Source organism: Danaus plexippus, chromosome 12 (genome assembly GCF_018135715.1).
Source record: "Danaus plexippus chromosome 12, MEX_DaPlex, whole genome shotgun sequence".
NCBI lineage: Eukaryota > Metazoa > Arthropoda > Insecta > Lepidoptera > Nymphalidae > Danaus > Danaus plexippus.
The window spans coordinates 4735111-4760000 of NC_083545.1; the positions used below are offsets into that span (position 1 = coordinate 4735111).

General features: G+C 31.4%; 2 protein-coding genes across 3 annotated transcripts; both read right to left on the reverse strand.

Moving 5' to 3' along the window:
• Positions 1-2703: 2703 nt before the first annotated feature.
• On the reverse strand, positions 2704-8163 carry LOC116772623 (uncharacterized). Of its 2 annotated transcripts, XM_061522327.1 has the most exons (6): positions 7903-8163; positions 6938-7401; positions 6500-6655; positions 6219-6312; positions 5390-5474; positions 4698-4907 (listed from the first exon to the last, which is right to left on the reverse strand). In XM_061522327.1, exons 2-6 carry the CDS (start codon positions 7325-7327, stop codon positions 4871-4873), a joined length of 762 nt encoding a protein of 253 aa, XP_061378311.1. In that variant the 5' UTR covers positions 7328-7401; positions 7903-8163; the 3' UTR covers positions 4698-4870. The 2 variants fall into 2 exon arrangements, with proteins under 2 accessions (XP_032520749.1, XP_061378311.1); XM_032664858.2 differs by lacking the exon at positions 5390-5474 and having other exon boundaries at positions 2704-4907; positions 7903-8162.
• Positions 8164-11440: 3277 nt separating this feature from the next.
• Positions 11441-24631, reverse strand: LOC116772763 (dipeptidase 1-like). Its single transcript, XM_032665055.2, has 2 exons — positions 24143-24631; positions 11441-13135 (listed from the first exon to the last, which is right to left on the reverse strand). Exons 1-2 carry the CDS (start codon positions 24296-24298, stop codon positions 11792-11794), a joined length of 1500 nt encoding a protein of 499 aa, XP_032520946.1. The 5' UTR covers positions 24299-24631; the 3' UTR covers positions 11441-11791.
• Positions 24632-24890: the final 259 nt, after the last annotated feature.

Genomic DNA, 24890 nt, shown 5'->3' on the forward strand with positions numbered 1-24890 from the left:
TTCAATATTTAAAATAAAATTGAACAGCTTCTTGTTGGTTTATTGACTATTACCTGCTTAACAATCATAGACATTTTATAGATCTCAAGAAAGTACCTCAATAAAGTTTTGATTTTGTTGTGAACAACAAACTCAAAACAAATGTAAAAGAGTTTCAGAATATTAGATTAGATTAGATTACAAATTAATAAATAGGAAACAAGAAAAGGATTAAAACAAAAACATGATTAAAAACAAGAACACGAGGTTTTGATAACCTTTCCAAGGATAACATTTTTGAAACGGCATCACAATATCTGTCACTTATTTAAATACGTCAAGACTGCATAAATGCTATTTAATATTTATATAAATACTTTGATACTCACAATGATCTTTCCTAAAATAATATATAAATAAAACTATATTTGTTAATAATAAATACTATAACTGCCATTTTGTAATCTTAGGAAATGTCGAATTCTTTCCAGCATATTTTTCCACTTTTTATAATCCAATTCCAGTCTGATAAGTTAAGTCTAAAATGGTGAGTTAAGTAATTTTATAACCTATACCTAAGACTGCATGATTGCCCCGATGTTAGGATAGCAATCCAATTCCATAGCTTGTGTGGTATCAGGAATCTGCTGGTTCACACGGCTTGCTGTTCGTTCCGCGGAGTCAGCGACGTCACTCGTTATATGATATTTTATTTATTTTAGTTTTATTAGTTTATTTATTTTTTAATACGTTGCGCGTACGCAACAAATTAGTCTAACGAATCATACAATAAAAGCTATGTGTTACGATAATCATTTTGTTTTTAAGGATTTTCTTTTATAATAACAATCGAAAAATAAATTAAATAATGCTTCATTCTTTGCATGTCCAGATTAAAAACTGTCTTTCGGTTGTGACGGTTATGATGAACAGAATCCGAAATAAATGCTTGCAACTTCTTTTGATCCTATTTTTCCAAACATTTTAGTACAAAATTTTAAAATATGACTTTGGACACTAAAAACAATTTATAATAAAATAGAATAAGATTTTTTGATTACGAATTGAGTTATTCTGATTATGTGATTTAATACCTAATGAGCTCGTGAAGCCAGTTCGATCGCATGAGTAAATACATAGTTATATATTTTAGAAATAGTTTCAAACCCCTAAGAATAAACTCGACTGTCCCAACGAACGGTCCTATGATTCATATTTGGGTTGCAAGGGTATAGGTGTAAGCCAAATGTGAGCACACATCTGAAGTCTGTTATAAGCTCAAGTGGCTCTCCAAACGTCACCGTCGGGATTTACACGTTCTTTCTCTTCTGTACTGTGCGCTATTCGATACTAAGTTACCCTTATCTTAAAGAAAAGTTTAAATTCTCGCGTTTGCCAGCGGACTCAAGAGAGTCGCAATTATAAACTTTGTCCATCCGTGTTCTCAAGACTAAATTTGATAAAAATGTTTTAGAGTTCAAGCAGTTTGTCTCTCTTTGTCTCTTTATAATTTATAGCGAATAAGGTTTTACACAATCAGAAGCTAACTAAAAGAGAGACTACTGCATATTTATTTATTAATTTCTGTAGTTATTAGTAGGTGGTATTGATAGTTTGTTTCTTGATATCCACTTTAAATTATTATACATGTATATTTAATTTTATTTGTGTGTATTTTATCGTTTCTATTGTTTTCTCCAAAACTGCTTTACTACTTACAGCTGTCCACTTAAACAATATAAATGTTCTCCAGCCCTAATAATTCTGATAGATATCAACGTTAGCGTTGAGATAGTGTTTTATTTCATTTATGGTTATAATTTATTTTGTTTCCTTTTATACTTCTTCTGTGTTTTTTGTCAATAGTGAACAATAACAAAACAAATATGTACGTTAAAGAGAAATCACGACCAATAGAACAAAGAGAAATTGGCGGTTTTTTGGACCACGGAACTTTGATTGGTATTCCAGAAATGTCATTGTGTATTGTAGTAATGACAGCATATTTAGATATTCCAGCAACAAGTCACCACACAATAGACACAATCATATGTTAAGTATATGTTGTAATTACATACACTAAAACAAGGAAAACTAACTGCGAATGACCATTAAAGCTCTTAAAGGAAAAGCCGGTTCTTAATTTCTGCAGCTTCTTTAAGCTTGAATTTTGTAATTGAGTGAAATAATTAATATTAAAACAAAGTTTATCACAAAATATTCTATTTATATCTGAGATATAAGTAGATAAATGAGAAAATATATAAATCCAAAATTAAAAAAGATGTGGACATCCTACCGGAATTTAACATACCGGTTAGGTACATATAATCTTCGATATGGAGCAAGTTATTTAGGTATTTTTCTTTCAGTGTCATTTAGGAAAAAATTTATATTGATAGTCTGGTTCAAACGAGGATTAACTCGGGTTATATAAACTTTGTATAAAAATGGAAATTTTCGCCGAGTTTCATATAAAGACATACCTACACTACTTGTATTTGAAGTGGGTATAATGTATATATTGAGTTTATAAGCAATTAATATAATATTATTTTTAAACAGGTATATATGGGAATCTAAAAGTAATTTGAACACTGAAAAGTGTCTATTACTATAAGCGTATTTTGATACAAAGAATACACTAGAAAAAGCGTATATTTGTATAAAGGTGTTGCAATAAGGAAACTACTGCATTCCCTTATGTTGAAATAAAACAGCATGTTCGGGAATCATTAATATTTTACTTTTCACATCTCACAGATTAAAAAAAAAACATATATATTTTTAAATTATTAAACATTTTAAGGTACATTTCTATATTATCACGAGCAATAAACTGATAACAATTAATTTCATAAAATTTTAATCAATTGGTAACAGATAAATATTATATAAAACAAAATATGTTTTTATATTCACATAATTTACTTTGGATATGTCATTACTTTATAAGGCACAAGAGGAGATGTCATTTTAAAACAAAATGTCGTTTTAGAATGGATTGATGATTTTTGAAAATAGTAATAAGATGAACAATAGCGTAGAAAAACAGACAATAAAATAGTTTTACTGGTAATATTAAATAATTGAAAATGTATGTATTATAAAGGCTTACCTACATTAGTTAAATTTATTAAAGAAACAACAATTATTTCCTATTTGTTACGACTTTCACTAAACACAGCCAAAATCTAATGTTACCATTGCTAAAATACAAATTATACTTTTTTTTTACGTATTTACAGCCAAGATAAATAAAGCATTTAATTAAAAAAAAGTCCACACAGATTAAATAAGTACATGTTATAAATATAAAATATTTATGTTAAAAAAATAAAATAAAACATTATTATGCCATTAAGTAAAATAAACAGGTACAATTAGATCTCCAAATTTACAACAAATTGTGACTTCCAATTATATATTATATTTTTATATTGTCAGTAAAAAAAAATTTTAATGAAAAAAAAACGTCTCCTTTATTTCGATACAACTGACTAAAACTAGCCTTATTTAGAGTTGGTTTAATAAAAAAAATATTCAAATAACCTGAACATTCATTCTACTTTTTTAATTTGCAATATAAAAAAATAATATAAGTATTGGACAGATTTAATTTTGATTTTACTACAATATTAGTGAAATATTTTTTGACAGACATTCTGAGCGTCTAAAATCTAACTTAAGTAACAGTTAATTTGCGTCAGTTTTAATATAACTTGTTAAATATTTATATTATTATCGTAAAGGCAGTATTTATGTATAAATTCATTTAGATTTTATTGGTTGTTTTAAGTACAAGTAAACTGTCAGTCTATTTAAGTAGATTCGTAATGGAAAAATATATTAGAGATTATATTAGAGATTTTAATAGGATGATAAAAAAAATCCTTTAATAATAACGAGACTCATGATAAGCCTATTCATATTTTAATACATACCACTGAAGATAATTTTAGTTATCGTATCGAATAAATATTTTGAGATTTAATTAAATATATATTAGTATAATATAATTTGAGATATATTAAATCAATTGTACTATAATTAATTCTTAAATACATTGAAGATAAAATCGTTTAAGTAAAATCTTTTTGTACAGTGAAATATGTATAAAATTCGTTAAGTAGTAAATTTACTAGTATAAGTAAGCAAAATTTTTTGGTCAAAACGTCTGAGAAGTTAAAGGGCTTAAAACAAATATGAAACAGTCCTTCATATAGTCAGATAAATATATAAAGGTAGGTATATACATGTATAAAATATTATATAATTGTAATTATATTAAAATGTTTTTTATTTTAATCCTAACCAAGAATTGTTGATAAGAATTTATTTAAGTAACATATTATTTAAGTATAAAATGTATTTTTACTAATAGTATTGATAATATAAGGAATTTTGCTACTGCCTATGACTAAAATAGACAAGAAATCGGTACATATATTGCACTACCATCATGGTCCGGTGTGGAGTTAGTATTGAGCAAGGATAAAACTTTATAAATTTTTCTCATTTCTAAGAATCTATACTAACATTTCTTCACAATAGACCAAAAACCAGACTATTGTAAAAAAATAAAGTACACCGCCATAAATTTTATAAAAAATAAATGTATACCAACTAGTCCTATAACCGACGCTTGTTTAGTCACTGAGAAAGTACGAACAAAGAGTCACTATGTTAACATAAATGTAAAGATTGGTCTACACATCAGGTTATTTATGTCAAAAAGAAAAACAGACATATGCATATTTAAGTGGAACGTAATCGAGATTTTAACTGAGCCTGAATTGTTCCAGTGGCACGTATGTCGGCTATTGAATGTCGTGTCTTAGTGAGGGCTTGATCGCGGCAGACCTCGCCCTGGAGTATACACTCCATTATCTTAGCTACGATTGTCGACGGTGGAACATGGGGATTCCCTGTAATTATTTGATAACCAAAAAGATATAAGGCTTCATATGAAATGACAGACATTATTTGATATTGTTAAATCTTACTACGAAACATAACTAATTATAAACTAAACTATACTTTTTTGGTGAGTTGTTGTTGCTATTAAGGTAAAAGATATTAAATAAGTCAACTCTTTTAAAAATATCTAATCAAACTTACAAGTATGATATTATATATTTATTTAAGCGTAAAAAAATTATAACTTATAAGTACTGCTAATTTGTGAAATTTATATATATTACATATATACATCCCATTTGAAAATGGACAAAAACAGACGAAAGTTTTGTCTAATAAATAATACAGTATTGATTATTTACATTAATTAGTACACCAAACAAATAATTAATGTAATCAATTGAAAAAATAGTTTTTTTTTAAAGCTATCAAATAAATCGAACATTATAAAATGGCAACACAGTTAGCACAATGTCAGTATTATACTTACTGTACAGCAATCTCCGGCACTTGATATGATCTGTTACAATTTGACGGCAATGGTTTCATGAAGCGGCAAACAGGCGTACAGTGTTCTGTTAGTTTGTTATTATATGAATTATGATACCACGTTATTAGTACATACGTAAATATATAAACGCAAGTTTATTGAATCTTCAGGAAACATTAATTAAGAAAGAAGCACAGTGTTACCATTTAGTTGCGTTACAGATATATTAGTGGGTTAGTGTTAATTATTCTGTTTTGTTGCGACAAACACCAAATTAATGTATTTCTGCCATAAATTTATGAAATATATATAGAAACTCCATACCGATAGACAAAGAAATTGGTTTTTTTATTTTTATTTTATTAAATTGAATGTAATTTTTAAGAAATTGATGTCACTTTTAAGTCTCTTAAAGGAATAATAAAGGCAAGATGTTAAAAATGCGTAACTATACATGGAATACTATTATTTATTTGAATGAAATTAATATGTGTCTTGTTATAACTATTTTATAAATCCATAAAAAAAAAACAGTACAAACGGCAATTTCCTTGTTTGTATCCCATTATGATGAAGGATAAAAACAAATGTCTTTTATTTCAAGGTTTATTTGAGGAAGGTCATTATATTAATTAATTTCCTGAACAATTTGAATATAGACTTAAAATATAGTATTATTATTGTAAGATTTCCAACCACATCTGATTTAACAAGCTATTAGCAGTAGAAATGGCTTAACAAAGTATACTTCGACTTTTAAATATTAGTACATATATATTTATATAATATGTTAGTAAGGACATAATATATATATCTTTAAACTTCTTACCAGTCAGCCCTCTATAACCAAAAACTCCGCAGTCGTGCATTCTCATTGAGTGTTGTTCGTCCTTAATAAATTGCTCTGTACTGATACCTTTTAACTGAAAAATAATAAAATATTTAACATTTAACTTAATACTATATCAATAATAAAAAGTTTTAATTGTCTATTACACTACACTGTATCTTTGTTTTAAGTTATAAGAAATAAAATTTTGGATACTAAGATCTTGGTTCTAAGATGAAGAGTGATTAAAAATTATTAATGAATTCTACAATTTAACATACTTTGGAAGGCACTAGGAATCTGTCGGGTATTCTTTGCAATTTCTGTTGCTTCTCACTAGGACCAAACCCAAGTGCCAGTAGAACGGATTCAGCATCTACCTTCCTGGCTCCTAAAACATTTAGAACTGAACTTCCACTGGAACCACTGCCATCTGACTGTAAATTTTGCAAAATAAAAAATTATAAGAGATCTTTTTACAAACAAATCAATGATATATATATTTATTATCTGTCAAAATTTTAATCTAACAGACTTAAAAAGAATTACAATATTGGCTTTTCAGCCTAGTAATGAACATCCAAAGACAATCCGAATAAACAAAACTAAATTTCTTAATGGAAATGGATAGCAGATGTTTGTTGGATTTTACCAATTAGTTAAAAAGCCTTTGTAGATTAAAAAATAGTGAGAATGTAACGAATTTTAATAAATAGTACCTGCAATGAGTGATCTCTCAGTAATGGATTCTTAAATCTTGGTATGTATCCCTCTGATTGAACTGAATGGTCCCTCTGAAGCTTTGTTTTATGATTTCTTGCTTGTGGTGACTGCGGAGCGCTTGTCATTAAGCCACTCTCCAAGGATTTCCTCTTCCATAATTCTCTCTGTCCAGGAACTTCCAGATTATTGTCATCATTAGACACCTCGGGGTTTTCTATGACCGTTTTCTCTGATATAGTCTCATTTCCTTTATTTTCTTCAGACCTTGACTGGGTGTCTGTATCTAAGTCACAGTTTTCGTCATTTAAGTCAGTTTTAGATTTATCATCATCAGTCTCTAGAGGGAAGGAATCTAGCCATTGTTGAACTGGACTGCTACGCCTCATGTCGTCTATCACACCAGTCAACCAACCTCTAACTTTACGTTCTAATAATGATGACACAGATTCATTGAATGTATCTGGAAGATTAATATATTAGTTTAATATTTTTGTGCTGTTTTGTGATAGTGGTAGGTATATTTTAGAATAATTGATAATATGGTGATAGGTATTTTTAGGCAAAAAGGTGGGTCTTTCATTTAAGGTGGCTTGAATCCGTAAAACTAGACATTCATGGGAACTGATGCTAGGTTTTATTTATTACAATAACCCTAAATCAGGTTTTTCTAAATCATGGCTTCTAGCTCAAGAAATAGATGCTAATAATATTAAGTAAATATAGTAATGTAAACAGCTTTTATTAAAACAACTAAAGCAATATAATATAATATCTTTTTTGTATCTTTTAAACTGCTTATAGGTATTATTTGTAAATGTTTTTCTACTTTTCTAACAAACCTTGTCTAGAATCCATCTTCTTTTCAAAAAGAGGCTGCATGCAATAGAGGATACATGAATATGGTTTCGAGCGATCTCTAGTCGAATAAAATCCTTTATTAATAAATGTGATCAAAACTTACCAAATATGTTAAAATCCAGGTTAACAGAAGCTAAGGCTCACAACTAACATATTACAAATAGACGATAAATAATATTACAGAAATTTTTCGATTAAATTTGTTTCTTTTTGTCAAGGTTTCTGTAGCACTGATTACCTAATTAACAAAAAACTTAGATGAACTTCTCTATGCTACTCTATGCTGTAGTGTTGACGATTATATTTGTGCTTTATATTGTGCTTGTTAAGAATTCATAGATCAATTTCATGTAAGTATGTGACTTCAGACATTGACAATTTTATTAAAATTGACTTTGACACTCTTATCATGTTAAAAGGAAAATATATCAATGGCAACTATTTTTACCATTATGTGATAGATATATTCATGTAAAAATTTAAAGGTAGATATTTTTATTTTTTGTGCTTTTGTGTTAAAGAAATTTTATGCTTTTACTACACAAAAATTTATACGAGATCCTCTTAAGACATTTATAAATTAGACAATGAAAAACATACTATGAGTATGCAAAATCTTATGTAAATTTATTATTTTCCTTGAACATATATTAAAATGAATTATGAAATTGCGTATGTGAAATATTATGAACACCACGTGGCACTTTTTATTAGAAAATGCTTTATATTTTTTTGGTAAAACCAGTTACTAAACAAATAACGGTTAAAAATTATATTAGAGAAATATTAAAACCTTCGGCAAAAATAAATGCTTTTATATAACGACCACAACCGTTTCGACATCTGTTATGAAAAATGATTTTAATTTTGCTGAATTTAGTACTTTAAATTATTACAAATGTTTCAATCAAATAGTTTATAAGGGATTTCATAAATAAAATTACCTAAAACGAAAATCAAATCTGTGAAGCTATAATTATAGAAGTACATGTAAGAAAATTTTGAATAATTGTTAAGACGTGCCTAAAGTTGTTTAAATTGATATTGCATAACATGATGGATTTTACAATGCATAATACAACAATCTTTTTTGTCAAAATACTTAACATTGTTTTTGTGTTATGGCTCAATATACACAAAGAGTCGGAAGCTTTATATTTTTTTTTATTTTTTAGAACCAGTAGCTAACCAGTCACTGAATAGCACGAGTACTTAGCTGGCTAAGATGCAAAGAACGCCTTGTTTAATCTTAAGTAGATAATTTAATTTAACTTAAAAAAGTTCAATTAATTAAATCAAGTCTTGGCATAACAATCCTCAGCTAGACATACGTCTCCACAAAAGTACGCCAACTGTCACAATCCTAGGCAGACCGCATCTAGCAACTAACCGCAACCAGTCTCAAATTGTCGGTTCATCGTCTTGCAAAGCGTCCTATTCAATGTGCAGTGACTTTATTTGACTGGCGAACTAGTGTATTCAAAACTCTGTCTGCTATAAATACCTAAGCATCGGACGTTATATACCATACTGGTTAATAGTATCGGCTTCCTAAAATATCTTTAATAATCCATCAAAAATTCACTGGCTAAAGTATATTTTCTATAAGTATTATAAAAATTCATATTTACCTCTTAACTTACCTACTTCTGCAAAAAAATATATTTTTAAAATAATAGAGGCTGTCAAAGGAAACTCTCGTTCAGGGAGATTAGACAGTAACAATCGACCGTACTAGTGACTCTCCCACAACGAATACTGGTATAAGTGCATTTAATTTGTTGACATCGATTAAGTCCTTTGAAACAAAAATGTTGACATTCATTAATGAATTTAATATTTTATTTATCAGAAAGAAATTGATACAATTGAGTATCCCAAAGATATCTTCTGATGTATTGGTAAACAGTTTTAGGAAAAATCAAATCTCCCTTTTTATAAATCACAACAAAACCGAGTTGGCTTGGTGCTTTCACGTGGACATTATCGTTACAGTATTGTTTAAAGGTCTCATTACTTAAATGTATTCAGTATTGGCAATTGATTAATTGCGGGATTCTATTAGCGCCCTATAGCCTAGTTATAAATACTGTAATGTAATCCTTAAGCAGTTTACATAAAACACACCCTTCGTAGTAAAAAATAGAACCCTACTTTTGTCTCGTATTGCCTTTATGACGTGTGAAAGGTTATTTCACTAATACGCTGATACAACTCTGAAATAGTTACTAACTTAATTTTTTGTAGTGATCATAAGTTAGCGTTAGTTAGTGTTCATAAGAAAGTAAGATTAAACATTATCATTTATGACTTCAGATTGACTATTATGTGCTAGTTAATGTGACATAGCTCATCTACATGTTCTGATAGTTAAACATATCAAAGGAGAATATTTTGAGATATTCTGCTTTCGACCGCAAATATTTTGCTCCTTCTTGAACGCGCTACCATGGCTAGAAGTGCTTATAATTTGAGTCGATTAACACTTGCAGCAATGTACGTACGAGTACATAAGCTACCACAGGTACAGGAATCTATCTAATGGCGTTCATCACTAAAATTTGTGTTCAGTCTGAAGAATTTTGTTTTTGATGTGTTGCCATGACTCTGTTATTGCTCCTATGTTACTTTATTATTAGGATCTACCACCTGTGTCCTAGACACACTCCTGTAATCTTAGCCACGTGTCTAGGGACAGCAAAATTTTATCTAAAAGTTTTACCATATTATTCTTTATTCTTGGGCTTTATATACCAAAACACTTTTGATTTCAGTTACTTAAAATAATACTTAAACCGAAGTACTAAGATCAAATATGTTCAAATAAATTAAAATACGAAATCGATAATTTTTCAAGACTGTGACATGTAGATTTACTAATTATAATAAAATTATACTAATCATTTAATTAATATTAACAATAAAAGTTATTAAGATCGTTTTTTTTATTTATCTTTAATTTTGCTCAACCTTTTATGAGGCATTTTTTATCAGGAACAGAAAACCTCTACAGTGTTTATTTTCACATATATTAACGTTAAATTTTTTATTTTTATTTTTACTTTTACTATTTCATTAACTATGGAGATAATTTAATACGATTTAGATATACTTTTTATTATCTTTTTTTGGTACAACACTAATATTAGTACATTACATACGTACTTGTCCAGAAACCGAAATTTTAATGTCTTGAAATATAATTAGTAAAAACAGTTTATTCATTGTGTGTGTAGTCCCTCTAGGGAAGACGTGAAACTTCGTAATGTTGGTATGAAAACAAGAAGGTGTAGAGATTGATTTTTAAGGAATTTTTAGTGTTTCTTCAAGACAAACTTTATTAATATTACTTAAAAGAAACAATTGATTGCCCCCATGCGTTCGAGCGCCACGCATTCCTTCTCTCTCTATCTCTTTTTACCCCTCCCCCGGGAGTCTTAAACGTTTCACGAAAACTTGTTGGAAGTCGCATGGGAAGTTTCATTTCAATAATTAAAAAAAAATTAATATCAAATATCCTTTTAGAGAAAACGGAAGAAATTTTATTCATGTAATAAGGTTTATAAATAAAGGGTAACTAATTAATTGCATATTTGATTTTACTTAAAATAAATACAGGTTTAGAAAATAAAAGAACATCATTTATAAATAAAGAATATTTATTTTTCTATAAACACATTATTTATTTTATATCCTTTTATTAAATCTTGACTCACATCATATAAATCGCGAATCGCGTTGGGTTTTCGTCAACGAAGTCGTGTGCGTGGATGGAGAAGAGTTCAGCGGTCGGGCCGCGGGTCGGCGTCGAGACGAAGCACCCAGCACGCGCGGCTTCTTAGCTAAACAATTTGTGCATCGAGGTCAGGTAAAGATTATTTTAATCTCTAAATCACATTTGGACACTAATATACATGTATAACTACGATCAACAAGTGTCAATATTGAGCAGTACGAGGAGGGCCGCGGCGGCGCGCGGCTCGCAGCCTGCGTCACGCGGTTCCGTACACGCACTCGCTGCGTCGCGCACCAGGTGTTTCTTCGCCAGGAAAAACGGCGGCACGTTTCCATTGATCTCGCACGCGCTCCACGTGCTGCAGTACGCGGACAACATTCATACCGGCCAGCTTACGAACGTCTTCTTCACTCCAATCCGGATCGCGAAGTAACTCGGCTAACAGGTGGGGGTAACGTGAAACATCCTCTAAACCCACGGGCGGTGCGTCTATACCATCATAACCAGCTCCCAGACCTACGTGCTCCACTCCGGCTACCCTTCGCACGTGGTTTATGTGTGCAATAACATCTTCGATTGTCGCTCGCTCGCTGCATGTTACAAGTTTAGCATAGAAATTAATCATAACTACGCCACCATTCGCAGCGATCATGCGAAGCAGATCATCTGGCACATTTCTAGACGAATTACATATTGCTGCAGCTCCAGAATGAGAGAATACTACGGGTGCCTGTGAAGTTTCAAGAGCGTCGCGGGCTGTCTCTTCACCTGCATGCGACAGATCAACTATCATACCAAGACGATTCATTTCTCGAACAACGGCGCGTCCGAACTCAGTGAGCCCACCAGAGGTGCCAGCGGCACGCGCCCATCGCGTATCACATGTATGAGTAACAGTAAGATATCGAGCACCTAGGTTATAAAACGCGCGAAGCACCGCTAGGGAATCACCGAGTGCATGGCCACCTTCAACTCCAATCAAAGAAGCAATCCGACCATCTCGATGGGCATCTAAGAGGTCCGACGCGCCGGTAACTAAAGCAAGATGAGCTGCGTTCATATCAACTATCCGTTTGATGACATCCATTTGTTCAATGGCCAACTGCACAGCGTCTTTATCTCGCGCACCACATGGAACGTATGCTGACCAAAACTGTGCCCCAATCTGACCGAGTCGTAGCCGCGGAATATCCGTGTGCGACCAGCGCGATCGGGCCCACGGCTCTAAGCCCTCCAAGCCAGCACTCAAATTAAAGTCACCTATTTTATTATGAAGAAATTTTCTAACATTCCACGCTAGGTCATTATGACCGTCTATAAGTGGAGAATCACGTAACATTCTCCGTATAGTTGTTAATCGCTGCTCAGGGGTAGCACGACCGCCACCTCCCAGGGCGAGGGGGAGGGCTAGTGCAGCGCCGAGTGCGGCCAATACAACGAGAGCAGCGAGTGCGATACGCCACCGCGGTCGACGCGGCGTTGGCTTTTCGTCAGAGCTCCCAGATGCGGATGCTGATAATGAATCTGGCGCCCAGCGACCGCATCTTTCTGCCACATCTGGTAACGAACCAGGAAATGTCATGCCCTCTGGTACAGCCGCCTGTAAAAAGTAAAAATATAGTGAGAACAATTTAATTTATGCGTACCCTTAATCTATATCATTAGACTTAGGCTTAGATTACAATATGACGTCGAAGGAAATAGTTTTTCATTACCGCAGGTCAAAATATAAGAGTTTAACTTTGACTTAAGTGAATTATTAGATTTGTGTATAAACTTAAGTAAATTTCATAAAACCAATGCCAAATTTCTTATTTAAATCTCAAGCCTCTTAAACATGTTAAAGAAACTTCGAAACTTTTGAATTTGCAATATTACTAGGCTTCTATTTAAGACATTTTGAAAATATTTGTGAAAGATTTGTATCGTCTGAAAAAAATATTTTAATATTTAATAAAATAATCTTTATCAGGGATTACGAGTTATTTTTCCTTTTTTTTTAAGATATATGAAATATGTTACGGGTACGCTAAAAATCTCATCGCACTAAGAAAAATATGCTTTATTTTCCAAGCGATAGTAAGCTGATAGATTCTTTATCTATCTTTAAGTAGCTAGGGCTTAAAAAAAAAACAGAGGAATAATTTCGACAACCGGGAATTCGAATTTAGGTAATTAGAGTTTTTAATGGGTAAACTTTTAAATTGGTGTCAGGTATAGTGTTTCGTTTCTATAATTATGCTATTACTTTAAACAGAGTGAAAAAACAAAATGTTTAACTAAAATAACAATATCGAAAAACCATTGAAAGTAATATATTGAATTATTTATATTTAAATAAAACAATCTACTTATATGATATAATAATGTACAAATATGTATATTAGATAGGCTTTCTGTTGGTAAGTAGGATAGGTTCTATTAAGGACCTTATTTATATAAATTTTGTTTATATACTCGTATAACCAACCGCTAACAAAATTTTACTTCAGTACAGTATAGTAAAGTACAGAATGGAAATGATTTAAAAAGTTTCACATAAGAATAGTAGGAATAATGGAATTGTTTAAGATAATTTCGGACACGGATGTAGAACATTATAATTTTTAAAGATATTGTTGTTACTTTATATTTATTTATTTAAATATTTTACTTTTAATTTAATTAATTTTAAATTCGGTCTTATCTCAGTGATTAAATAATAAACTATAAAGAGATCTAGCGTTATAACCTTAACTAAGTTCTAAATAAAGCTCAGTCGTCTTTTGAGAAGACTTGACCAGACATTTATTTCTTTTTCTTTTTTCTTAAATGGAACTATAGTTTTTTGTCAACCAACCGCATTTATAATTTTATTTTACATTTTATCCTAAGTTTCAATTGCTTTACATCAACCGTGATCACGGGAAGACGAGATTAGAGTTACGGATCCATATCGTGTCTACCAAGGCATGTGGAGGAGACGAGGATATTCATTCTTCTGTAAAATCCAGAGGTTTTAAGTACACCGAGCTAAATATTTCTATAGCTTGAGTTGCCTCCCTAAAATGTGCTACATAGGGCCGAAAGTTTTCGTCGCTTCTTCAAGGAAATGGGATAGCTTCAATAAACCAATCTAAAACAAAATACGCCAGCGGACATTAAGCTGTGGAAACTAACCTAAATCAGCACCATCTCTGCTCTTAATAGGTTATATTCAAACCATTATGTAACCCACTTAATGGCCCGGAAGAAAAAAATGGTATGTTTAAATAATTCCGTTTTTCTATTCAAATATTCCAATTTCTATTTATTGAGTAGATTCTTATTTTTCACCGTCAATTTCATAAAATTTTATACGACCGAAGTTTTATAAAGCTCGAGCTATTGTCGTTGAAGAGTATTCGATATTTTTATTAATAAAGGTAATATAATAATGCAGTAAGCTGTTGTTTATTCTCTGCTTAATTGCCATTCGGTAAAATATTGTGGTAGATATTCGGCTGGGATATTTAATTATGTTTTATGTGCGGTTTCATTGGCTATCCGTTTATGCTTTTTTTTTAATTTATAAAAAAATAACGCGTGTTTTACTACGTACTTCAATTATTTGTTTAAAAAGAACGTATCACTATTTCCTCACCATTATAAAAACTAATGTTTTTGTGCGAGAGAGCCGTGTTTGTTACATTTTTACGCCCTAAATATTATGTAAAAAGTGGAATACGGAAAATAAAATACCTTTCATGCAGAATAAAACGACTTCCCAAAGGATATCAATAATACGTAAGTAATGTTATCGAATAACATGATGAAAAAGCGTTTTTTCTCACTATGTTCATAATTTTAAAGAATGCTTTATTCGAACATTGTAAAAAACTTAAAAACGTTAAAGGATTACGTATTAATTTCAAGAGCCGCGTAAAAGACAACAAGATTTAATTCATCAGATTCCAATTACTTTGCGACAAAAGTAGGTGACACAGTTACAGATTCATGTACCAGACGTAGACGCTAGTATTGAAGAAGGAAGAAATAGAGTCACTGTAAATTATTGTTGAGGTTTCGGTTAGTAAGAAACTTCCTAATTCAGACGTCTCAGTGCCAGCAGGGATTTCAAATGTCGATAAACGCAAATTTTATATAAAATTAACGTTTAGCGATAAGAAAAAGTTTGAATGGTCTATTAATTTGTTTAGAGTGATAAAAATGATTTTTTAATTAAATTAATGTTTGTTTTTGAAAAATGAACCATAAAACGTTTTATTATGATACTTATTGTTAAGTGCATGGCATAAAAAACGCAAATAAAACTTTTTAGTAGTATCGAATGCTGTTCATTTATAATGAAACAAAGAACAGATTAAATTATTTTAGTTATTAATAATTGCTGAATAAATTATAAAGAAAAACCAAACTATTCAGTGAGAATTAATAATAATGTGAGAAATTCTGAATACTAGGTCTGTTTATAATTTGACATATAATATTTTAGGCCACTGATGTGAACGGTCACCCGAAAACCAATGAGAAATGTATTCCGTTTGAAATTTAGGAATTCAGAAGCATGCATCCAGACATGACAATAATTTTCCGCGTGTTCAATTATGCAAGGGGCACATTATATGGGCAGAGGCTGAGACCTGAATAGCCTGTGACCCATTTACACAGAGCGATAGCCTCCCGCCCACATTTAACTTCACTTCTCTAAATAAATGTTTTCATTGTAGCTCCAATATTTGTAACAGATTAACCAGTTATTAAAATATAAAAAAACAATATGAGTGCTTTATAATAAATTGCTAAATATCTGCATAAGAATGAACCGTTTTAAACAATGCATTTACAAATGAAATTGAATAGTTAAATCGTTCGATTACAATGCAGATTGTGTGCTATACATTCAATATTTCAATTGCTTCCGACGAAAACGTATTCAACCAATCATTACTTTTGTTTGAATTATTATATTATAAGTAAATATAATCTATAAAGATCTTTTATTTATTACAAAGGTATTGTATTTTGTTATAAACTAATAATTAATAATAGGTAAGTTTTAACCGTATTGAAATTAAGCAAATTTATCAAATTTATGACAGGTCCAAACGTCCCATTTCTATTTTTCCAAAAGCAGACACTTGGTTCATTACCAATGTTTATATCCTGTTGTTCCTTAAACGGTGAACGTGGGGATGTATTCGGCCGAATGAGCCATGTAATAAATGTATCTATAAACAGTAGCCTCGCAGCGGCATTTTCCTTTGATCATGAAGCTTTCGTGCCGTTCTAATTGCTAACAATAATTTGTTCGGACTTAACGGATTGTGTTACTGACGTAATGTTACAATAAATAAGTTAGTTCTTGCTTAAGCGTAAGACATTTGTTATGGTTTTGGTCACCGAAAAGTATGTTTATGTTTTGTTGGCGAATACGAAATCAGGTGCGAATAACAAACCGAGTTCACATAAGACTGTTTATACTGCCACTGGCTTTCCAACAATGAGTTGGATATAAAAAAAAACTATTGAAATCAAAGAAATATGAAGTAGCACGATGAGAATGATGTTGGGATCTTCCGTCCTCATTTCGGAATCCAGTATCCGACCTTAACTAAATTTATAAGGTACCAAAAAGGTTCGCAAACTTTATCACGTCCAAAAAAATATGGAAAAATCAGCACAACCAATAAAGAATTGACGACTGTATAAGATATATGTATAAAACATAGAGCAAACGAATAGGAAACTCCTTTTTAGGTTTAAAGTTTGAATTTTTAAACATGTATTGTAACTTTAAATATGTTATATTAAACATATTATATAAATAGACGACTACAAAATAATCAAACGGAAAGACATGACTTACAGCGTACCAAAATTACAATACATGTCACCTTGAGCGTAAGGATAATCATAATTTACGGCTTGTAAAAAGTTAGCGGCGTGTTGCGGAAGGCGAACAGGAAAGTTGTGAAAATATTTCGCGGGTAGGCGAGGGTGGAGCTGCATCGATTCGTTGCGATGCAAGCAGACGCCGGGCGCCAGGTCGCTAGCTAGCTGCCCCCGGACCACGGGCCACGGCTCACATAATGTTGCGTGAAATTTGCGCCCCCATTGTTACCTTACATCTAGCCATCCGTCCGCACCGCTACTCTGTACGGACCTGGATGTTCTCTCAACCGTTACTCTATACCATGAATGTGCGTAATCAAAACAATTTGTTGTTGTGCTCCGTCGCTGTTATTGCCAATTCCAAAAAAAATATTCAATTTCTGAACGTTGTTGTAGCTTTCGATTTATGAAAATTTTAATAACATTCACGTGAGAGCATTTTTATTATTTCTGGGACTGATTATAATAATAAAAATAAACAAACAGGCAGTATTTTACTTAAATATACACATTTTACATATTTAATTAGTCTCGATCGACCCTTGAAGAATTGGATTGCGTTAGATATATATGGAGGTTCTTTAGATTTCCTCAGGGTTGTAATTTATAAACATCTCGCCCAGCGGGATGTCTCTAAGCACAATGAAGGCAGTTTGGTTACCTAACTCTTTCTACCCGGCCAACCATGCAGCCTGTGTAACATTTTTAAAGGTAAAACTTTTTAGGTGACCGAATATTAAACTGGGTCATTTTTAAAATTAGACGGCTACTTGTTTTCATGATATACATATTAAGTGATGTTACGTTACATATTTAGACGTCTAAAATTTCCATTGATATTTTTTTTATATGTGAAGAATAATATAATGTTACAAATTTTATGCAAAGTTTCTATGAGTTCATAGATTAATAATAATTATAAATACTATTTTATTCAACCGAATATGAAAGAACTTTTTGAGGTATACTAGTAATGTAACCAGTCCGAAATCGTGGCCGTATCCCGAGTTAGACGTATTTTGCCTGATGGGTGGATGATGGATGATAAATAAGGCTCTATGCTTGCGTTTATATACATTAAAAGAACAATATACAACCATAATAGTAATATTGAAATCGTAGCTCGTAAGTTTCGTTTGCTTTTTATATACATATACTTAATTTCTATGTTTCTTTTCAATATTATAGATTTAATATAATACAATGACTACTATTCCAAGAAATTGATTTTTGTTTTTACCTAATAGATACATCCATTTGTCACTGACAAATGACAAGTCATTTAGACATTTGTTTCAGTTGGATATCAAATGTATATTGTTTCGTTAGTATTTAAATTAATATGAATATTTTTATTTTAATATTCAATCATAATTAAAAAGAAATTTGATATATTAACAAATAAAATAGATATTGAAAATTTATATATATATTTTATACAAGCAAATGTCATAGATTATCATAATAGTTATTTCATAATAGTTATTTCATATTAGTTATTTCTGCGAGCGTGAATTTCTTTTAAAACATCGCATACGAAACTCACTGTCTGTATAAAAAGAATAATAAATGTGATTTGCTTCCCCGATTCCTGACCCTTACTTCGCATGTGGTCCTAAAACATTCTCCTAAATTATAAATTCGATGCCGTTTAAATAATTCCTTATAATTTATTTAAAACGTAAGGGTTCCCGTCAAATGTTATTACAGATGATTTTATTTGAATAATGCAGTGTATTATTTGCTTCTGTTTCCCACGGCTTATACGTCAATATGAAATATTCATGAAAATTTTGTCTATTCCATATAAAATATGTAGCTACAACATCTTTATTACAGACTGTTCAAGAATTTTTACTAAAAAGTGAAGTCTATTCTCTCTTCTCTTCTCTCTCTCTCTCTCTCTCTCTCTCTCTCTATATATATATATATAAAGAGTAGAGATAGAGTAGAGATAGAGTTATAATTTAATGATACGGTCATATTTATTCTACATTAAACAGCTTATTGAGGCGCTGTTGCTTTCTCATTGGTATTGCCATTCATAAAAATCTTTTTTCCCCCCATTTTCCACACCTGTAGGAGTTTCGTTCAATTTGTTTGTAAATGTATACATATTGTTTGCTAAATATTAATTTATAGAGCTAAGACTTACATTAAAAACGACGTAGAATTAGATTTAAATTCACATATTAGTTATTTTGTACATATGTCTGGCTTTCTCATGTACGAATTGTATCTACTAGAGTAGTCTATCAACTAGACACAACAATTTATGGAGAATTGAAAAAAAAACTAAATTTTTATCCAAAATATTGTTATCGCTAAACCTTTTTGAGAATCATACTTTTAAAATTTATAAACAATTTCAATATATAAATAAATAAAATTGAATTTCATATGGAGGGGGTACATATTGGGTACCAAAATTTTATAAAATTATAAAAACGCTCATCATTTTAGAAAAGAACTGATAGCGGATATAAAAAGGAGTAACTTTTATTTCCAAAATGTTATTCTATTTGTTATAATAATAAATGAAAAAAATAATATTCCACTCAGACGACGCCGCGGACACAGCTAGTTTATTAATAATGTTTATCAGCCACTTATACAATTGTGTGTATTTCCAAACGTTGATTGATGAAGACATCATCGGTTTTTGAACGATTCAGTTTGAATGGAATCATTGAATTAAATATTTGATACATTATGCCGCTGCGAGGAATTATCAATTCCACGATCTAACGATGTACAGAGCGTGGGAGTTTGTATGATAAATAGTAGAAAATATATCACATTAAATAATGTTATAGAAGATTAGTTACCACCCGCGACTTCGCTTGGGATGCAGGGAGCATATAACGAAATTATATATCATAAATTTTAATTCAGTATGGTGGCTTTCGCCTAATGTAGACAGACTAGCAGTAGGACTCGAGTTTAATATCTAGTAATTGGTAGCATTGTGTTCAAACTTAATCGTTTATAAAGATTTTCTTTTCCTATAATATATAACTGTTTAAAAAAATGTGTTATAAAAACATCAGCGTCATAAGTCCGTCCAAAAAAAAAAAAACCAAATATGTATATCGCTTATGGATGAAGTGCTTGCTCTGACATTAATACGCCATTTATTTAACTGCTGAATTCGCTTAACAAAAGACGACATCGCGATATTCAAATTCAAAAGGTTCGAAAATTATAGCGCGAAATACAATACGAAAAAATAGCTTCTTGCCCTATATTTATTGAGCTCGAGATTAAAAATAATGTTTAATATACAAAGAAACAGAGTGAACAGAAAATGTTGGCTTATTCTCATACCGTCTTTATTAAGCCTGTTTGCGTTTTGTGTTGTGACAATTAGATGTGTGTTTTTTTTTTCACAAACGTCCTTGAACGAGATCTCAAATGTCTAAATGGATTGATTTTCTTTATTGATGTAATTGTATTATAAAAAATTATATTATGAAACGGAACAATGCATTACTTAGTATATTGTTGATCTTTGGATCGGTAAAAGTTTTTATCTGCATAACTTTGTTCATCCTATTGCAAAGAAGAAACTCGTATTCATTTAATCGTTATCCCTGAAAGTTTTTTTTTTATCTTGGAGACAATGATATATACCTTACATTTATTCAATCAACTTTATCTTGTAAGAAATATTTAAAAGATTCAAGATATTGAATAACAAAAAATAAATCTTATACCCGTCTGAAACATTTATTATTAGAATATTATATATATCTAAAATATATATTTGATAAAAATACTGTTTGTTATACGTAAAACATTATATTTCTATTAAAAAAAAACTTTAAATTAATGTTATATCCGAAACATTGTTTAGTGTTGCCAGTGTAAAGCTGGACGGTTGTTCACGCACTTGACCGGGTCACATCGCGCGTGTTCCGACTCGCACCAGACCAATTTTATTATTTAGCTACATTTATATTTCCTTTTAACTTCCACTCAATTTTCAAACTTTGCTTTCATTGTTAAACGGGTCTTTTAAAAAAATGTACGCTTTATAAATTTGTTATATTTTAAACTTAACTACATATACTTAATACATTTATATATAAAATAAATATAAAAAATTGTTCTGACATTTTTATTTGATATAATATACACTTGAACGATGAATGTGTGTCGATAGTAAGGCTATGTTTAATATATGTAACGGTAACATTAATTGCCTAGTATTTTACTCCACAGAGTGTTTTACGATCATGATCTTTATGCTTACTATAAGTTTCAATCGTCACCGTTACCCATTTCTCATTGAATAGCCAATGTACATAAATATTTCTGTTAGCCTTACTTTTTAGTCATCACCGTAGGTTTGCCCATGAATGTATTGTTGTCGAGCAAGGTGTGATATGTCGATATCTTAGACGAATTGTTGGTGTGAAATCTATGTGTATGTTTGTACGTGTGTCTATTTCAAAATATTCATTCGAATTCAACGTATCGATCGATTGGTATCGGATTTGTGTGTTTGCGAATATAGATCGCAAATTTGCTTTGTGTGAAGCTTCTGGCGAAATCTTGTTCAATATTAATAACCTATTCGATTTATCGAAATTATTTCATAAATATACATACATGTAGGTTGTATCAATGACCGTTATGTTTAAATTATATAGATATAACTGATATATAAAGTATAACATACTATTTTTGAAGGCTGTGTCATTAGTTAAAGTTTGTAAGGAAATTAGCAGTACAAAATTAATTATTGTAATATAGTATTTATTATATTATAATAATATACATAACATGAATGAGCTAAATTGTGGCCATATTGAAATAGAAAAAAAAAATAGCCATAACAATCTTGGAGCCATTCATATGTGAATATTTACAGAAGACATTATGATCATACATTCTTAAATATATATATAATATGTATATGTTATAATTGGAAAATTTTTATTTCCAATCATAAACAAAAAATAAATAGTTAGTTGTTATATCCGATATATACAGCCTCTTTTATATATATGAAAAGGCAGAGAGAATTTACTGTTCAATATCCAGTTTCGAAATCCAAAGCACCACCTGAATAACACCCAGATTCATACTGTCAATTAAAAGAATGTTTGCTTAAAAAATATGTAATTCAAAAAAAAAAACTTTATTTATTTTTTTACGTAAGAATATTTTACTTTTTTAACAGTTTTAACTTCGTTTAAATGTTGATGTCTTTCCAAATAACTGTTATTTGTCCATATGACAATCAAAATAAATAAAATAACAAAAGAAAATCATCGATTCTTTTTATACCTTTTATTTTTCTATTTGAGATTTTTGGTAAAAAAATTTTATTCAAAATATGTTTTATATTAATTTTGATAAAATAATATTGTGATAGCTTTCAATACATTCCTTGGTTGAAAAAGCACTTTGACGAATCACAATGAACTAAATCTCTGTTTTATTGTTTTTATTTAAAAAAAGTTACAACAAAAATATTACTTTATACTGTTTCAATGTTGGCATTAATTAGATAAAATCTCCAATGAGACAAGATACTATTGACCTATTTTTTTAGTGAAAATACTTGTGAAACGTTACAATAATTATTTCAAATAATTTAATTTTGCTATTACTCAAAAATATAATACATTTATTACAAGGGAATATTATTGATGTTAATTAATATTTAATACACTACACAGGCTTTATTTGATTATTCATGATTAGAGATACTCTTAGCGTAACGTAATAGTGTTATCATTGAAACGTTTTATATGACTAGCATAAATATATACATTTCCTGCCGTCATGTCCGTCTGTGATATTCATCAAGTATAATCTTGTGAATACATTTCAATAAGATTTGTATTGCGTTGTCACTACGAGCGGTATGTGGTTGACCTAAAAACTGAGCCATGGTTCATTCAAATATTTTTTTTTTCAAAGAGAAAACGGTATTCTTTTTTTTTGAGCGACACTATTTCTTTATTTTTTGTTTTATAATGTAGAAGCCGTAAAGCTTTGGCATTACACTGTAAGTTTAATTTTTAAGTGCCATGACGTTTGGCACATAGCTTGTTTAATTTTACTTTTTAACTAGTAACGTAAAGCAAACACCATTAACGATATAAATGAATTCATTGCTGGGCGAATGAATGTGTATTATAATGTCGCGAAAAATGACTCATTCATTCCAGTCCTTCACCTACTAAGGAACAAGACAATCTTCTTAACGATTCTACAGAACGTAATAGGCTTTACTAACAGATTTTTTTTCTTTAATACTTCAGAATAGATTAAGATAAAAAAGATGTTCTTGATATTATATGGTGTTGTTCCTTAATATCTAGTTAAGAATAATCTTAAATGTCAAGGTTATTTTGTAAATTAAAACTTTATGTTTTGTTAAGACGTTGGAATTCTCTTAATTTGTTACTAAGAAGAAAACTAAGTATGGACAGCAAAATATTACAAAAACAAAAATGTTGAACTAAGTGTAATGTTTCGTGCAAGAAAGACTGTTTTCAAAATAAACAGTATAACACAGACACAAACAAGGAATAGAAAATTATACGAAAATGAGGTATTTCATGATTTTTAATAACACTTGCACATAGGACAACATTGCGACAGTAAAAAAACAACAACACGTATACACAGAATGAATGACATGTGGCCACTACAAACAGATCAGCGTGGATGAGCCCCTAGAGAGCCGAGATAGCATGCGGGGTGGAACACATACGTGGGCGTGAGGAGACGTGATCGCGCGGCACAGGCAGGCGTGAGCGGGTGCCACTTGGTAGTCCATGTAGTTCCCGTAGCCCATGTGGTCGCACGTGCAGGCACAGGTCTCGATGTGCCTCCTCAGCTCCAGCTCGATCTCCCAGGGCGGCTCCATGAGCGCGCGCCGCGGCGTGCCCGCGCCTCCGCGCGCTGCTACTGCGGGCCCAGGCCGTGCGCGGGCCGCACCTGCGCGAGGCCACCTGCCGCCCCGCCTCCCGTGCGGTGCCCTTCAGCATGCAGCCCGCAGCGCTGGGGGCGCCGGCTGCGGTCGCGGCGCGAAGCTTCAGCTAGCCCGGGACGCAGGCCGCCGGGCGAGTGACCGCGTAGGGCACGAAGGTGAGCGCGACGACGCGCATAGCGATGCGGCCGGCTGCCGGCAGGGGAATGCCGCGGCCGGGTCGCTCGCCGAGAGCCCGGGCGGCCCGGCCGCGCCGGCGCCCCGAGCTCCACGTGACACTTCTCTCCACCCACCGCCCTCCGCGCAGAACGACGACCGTCCGGCGGATCTTTCGGATGCACAATCCTCGACTTCAATTTGCGCTGAACAGGTAGATACTTATCTGCATTGTGTATATTACATTCGAGAACGATCAAGATCCTTTACATTCATTTTGATGTCAAATATGAAAACATCACGAACATTTGAGACATATTTAAACAATGCTACCTAAAGTAATATAAGCTTCGTCAACATGTTATATATGTAA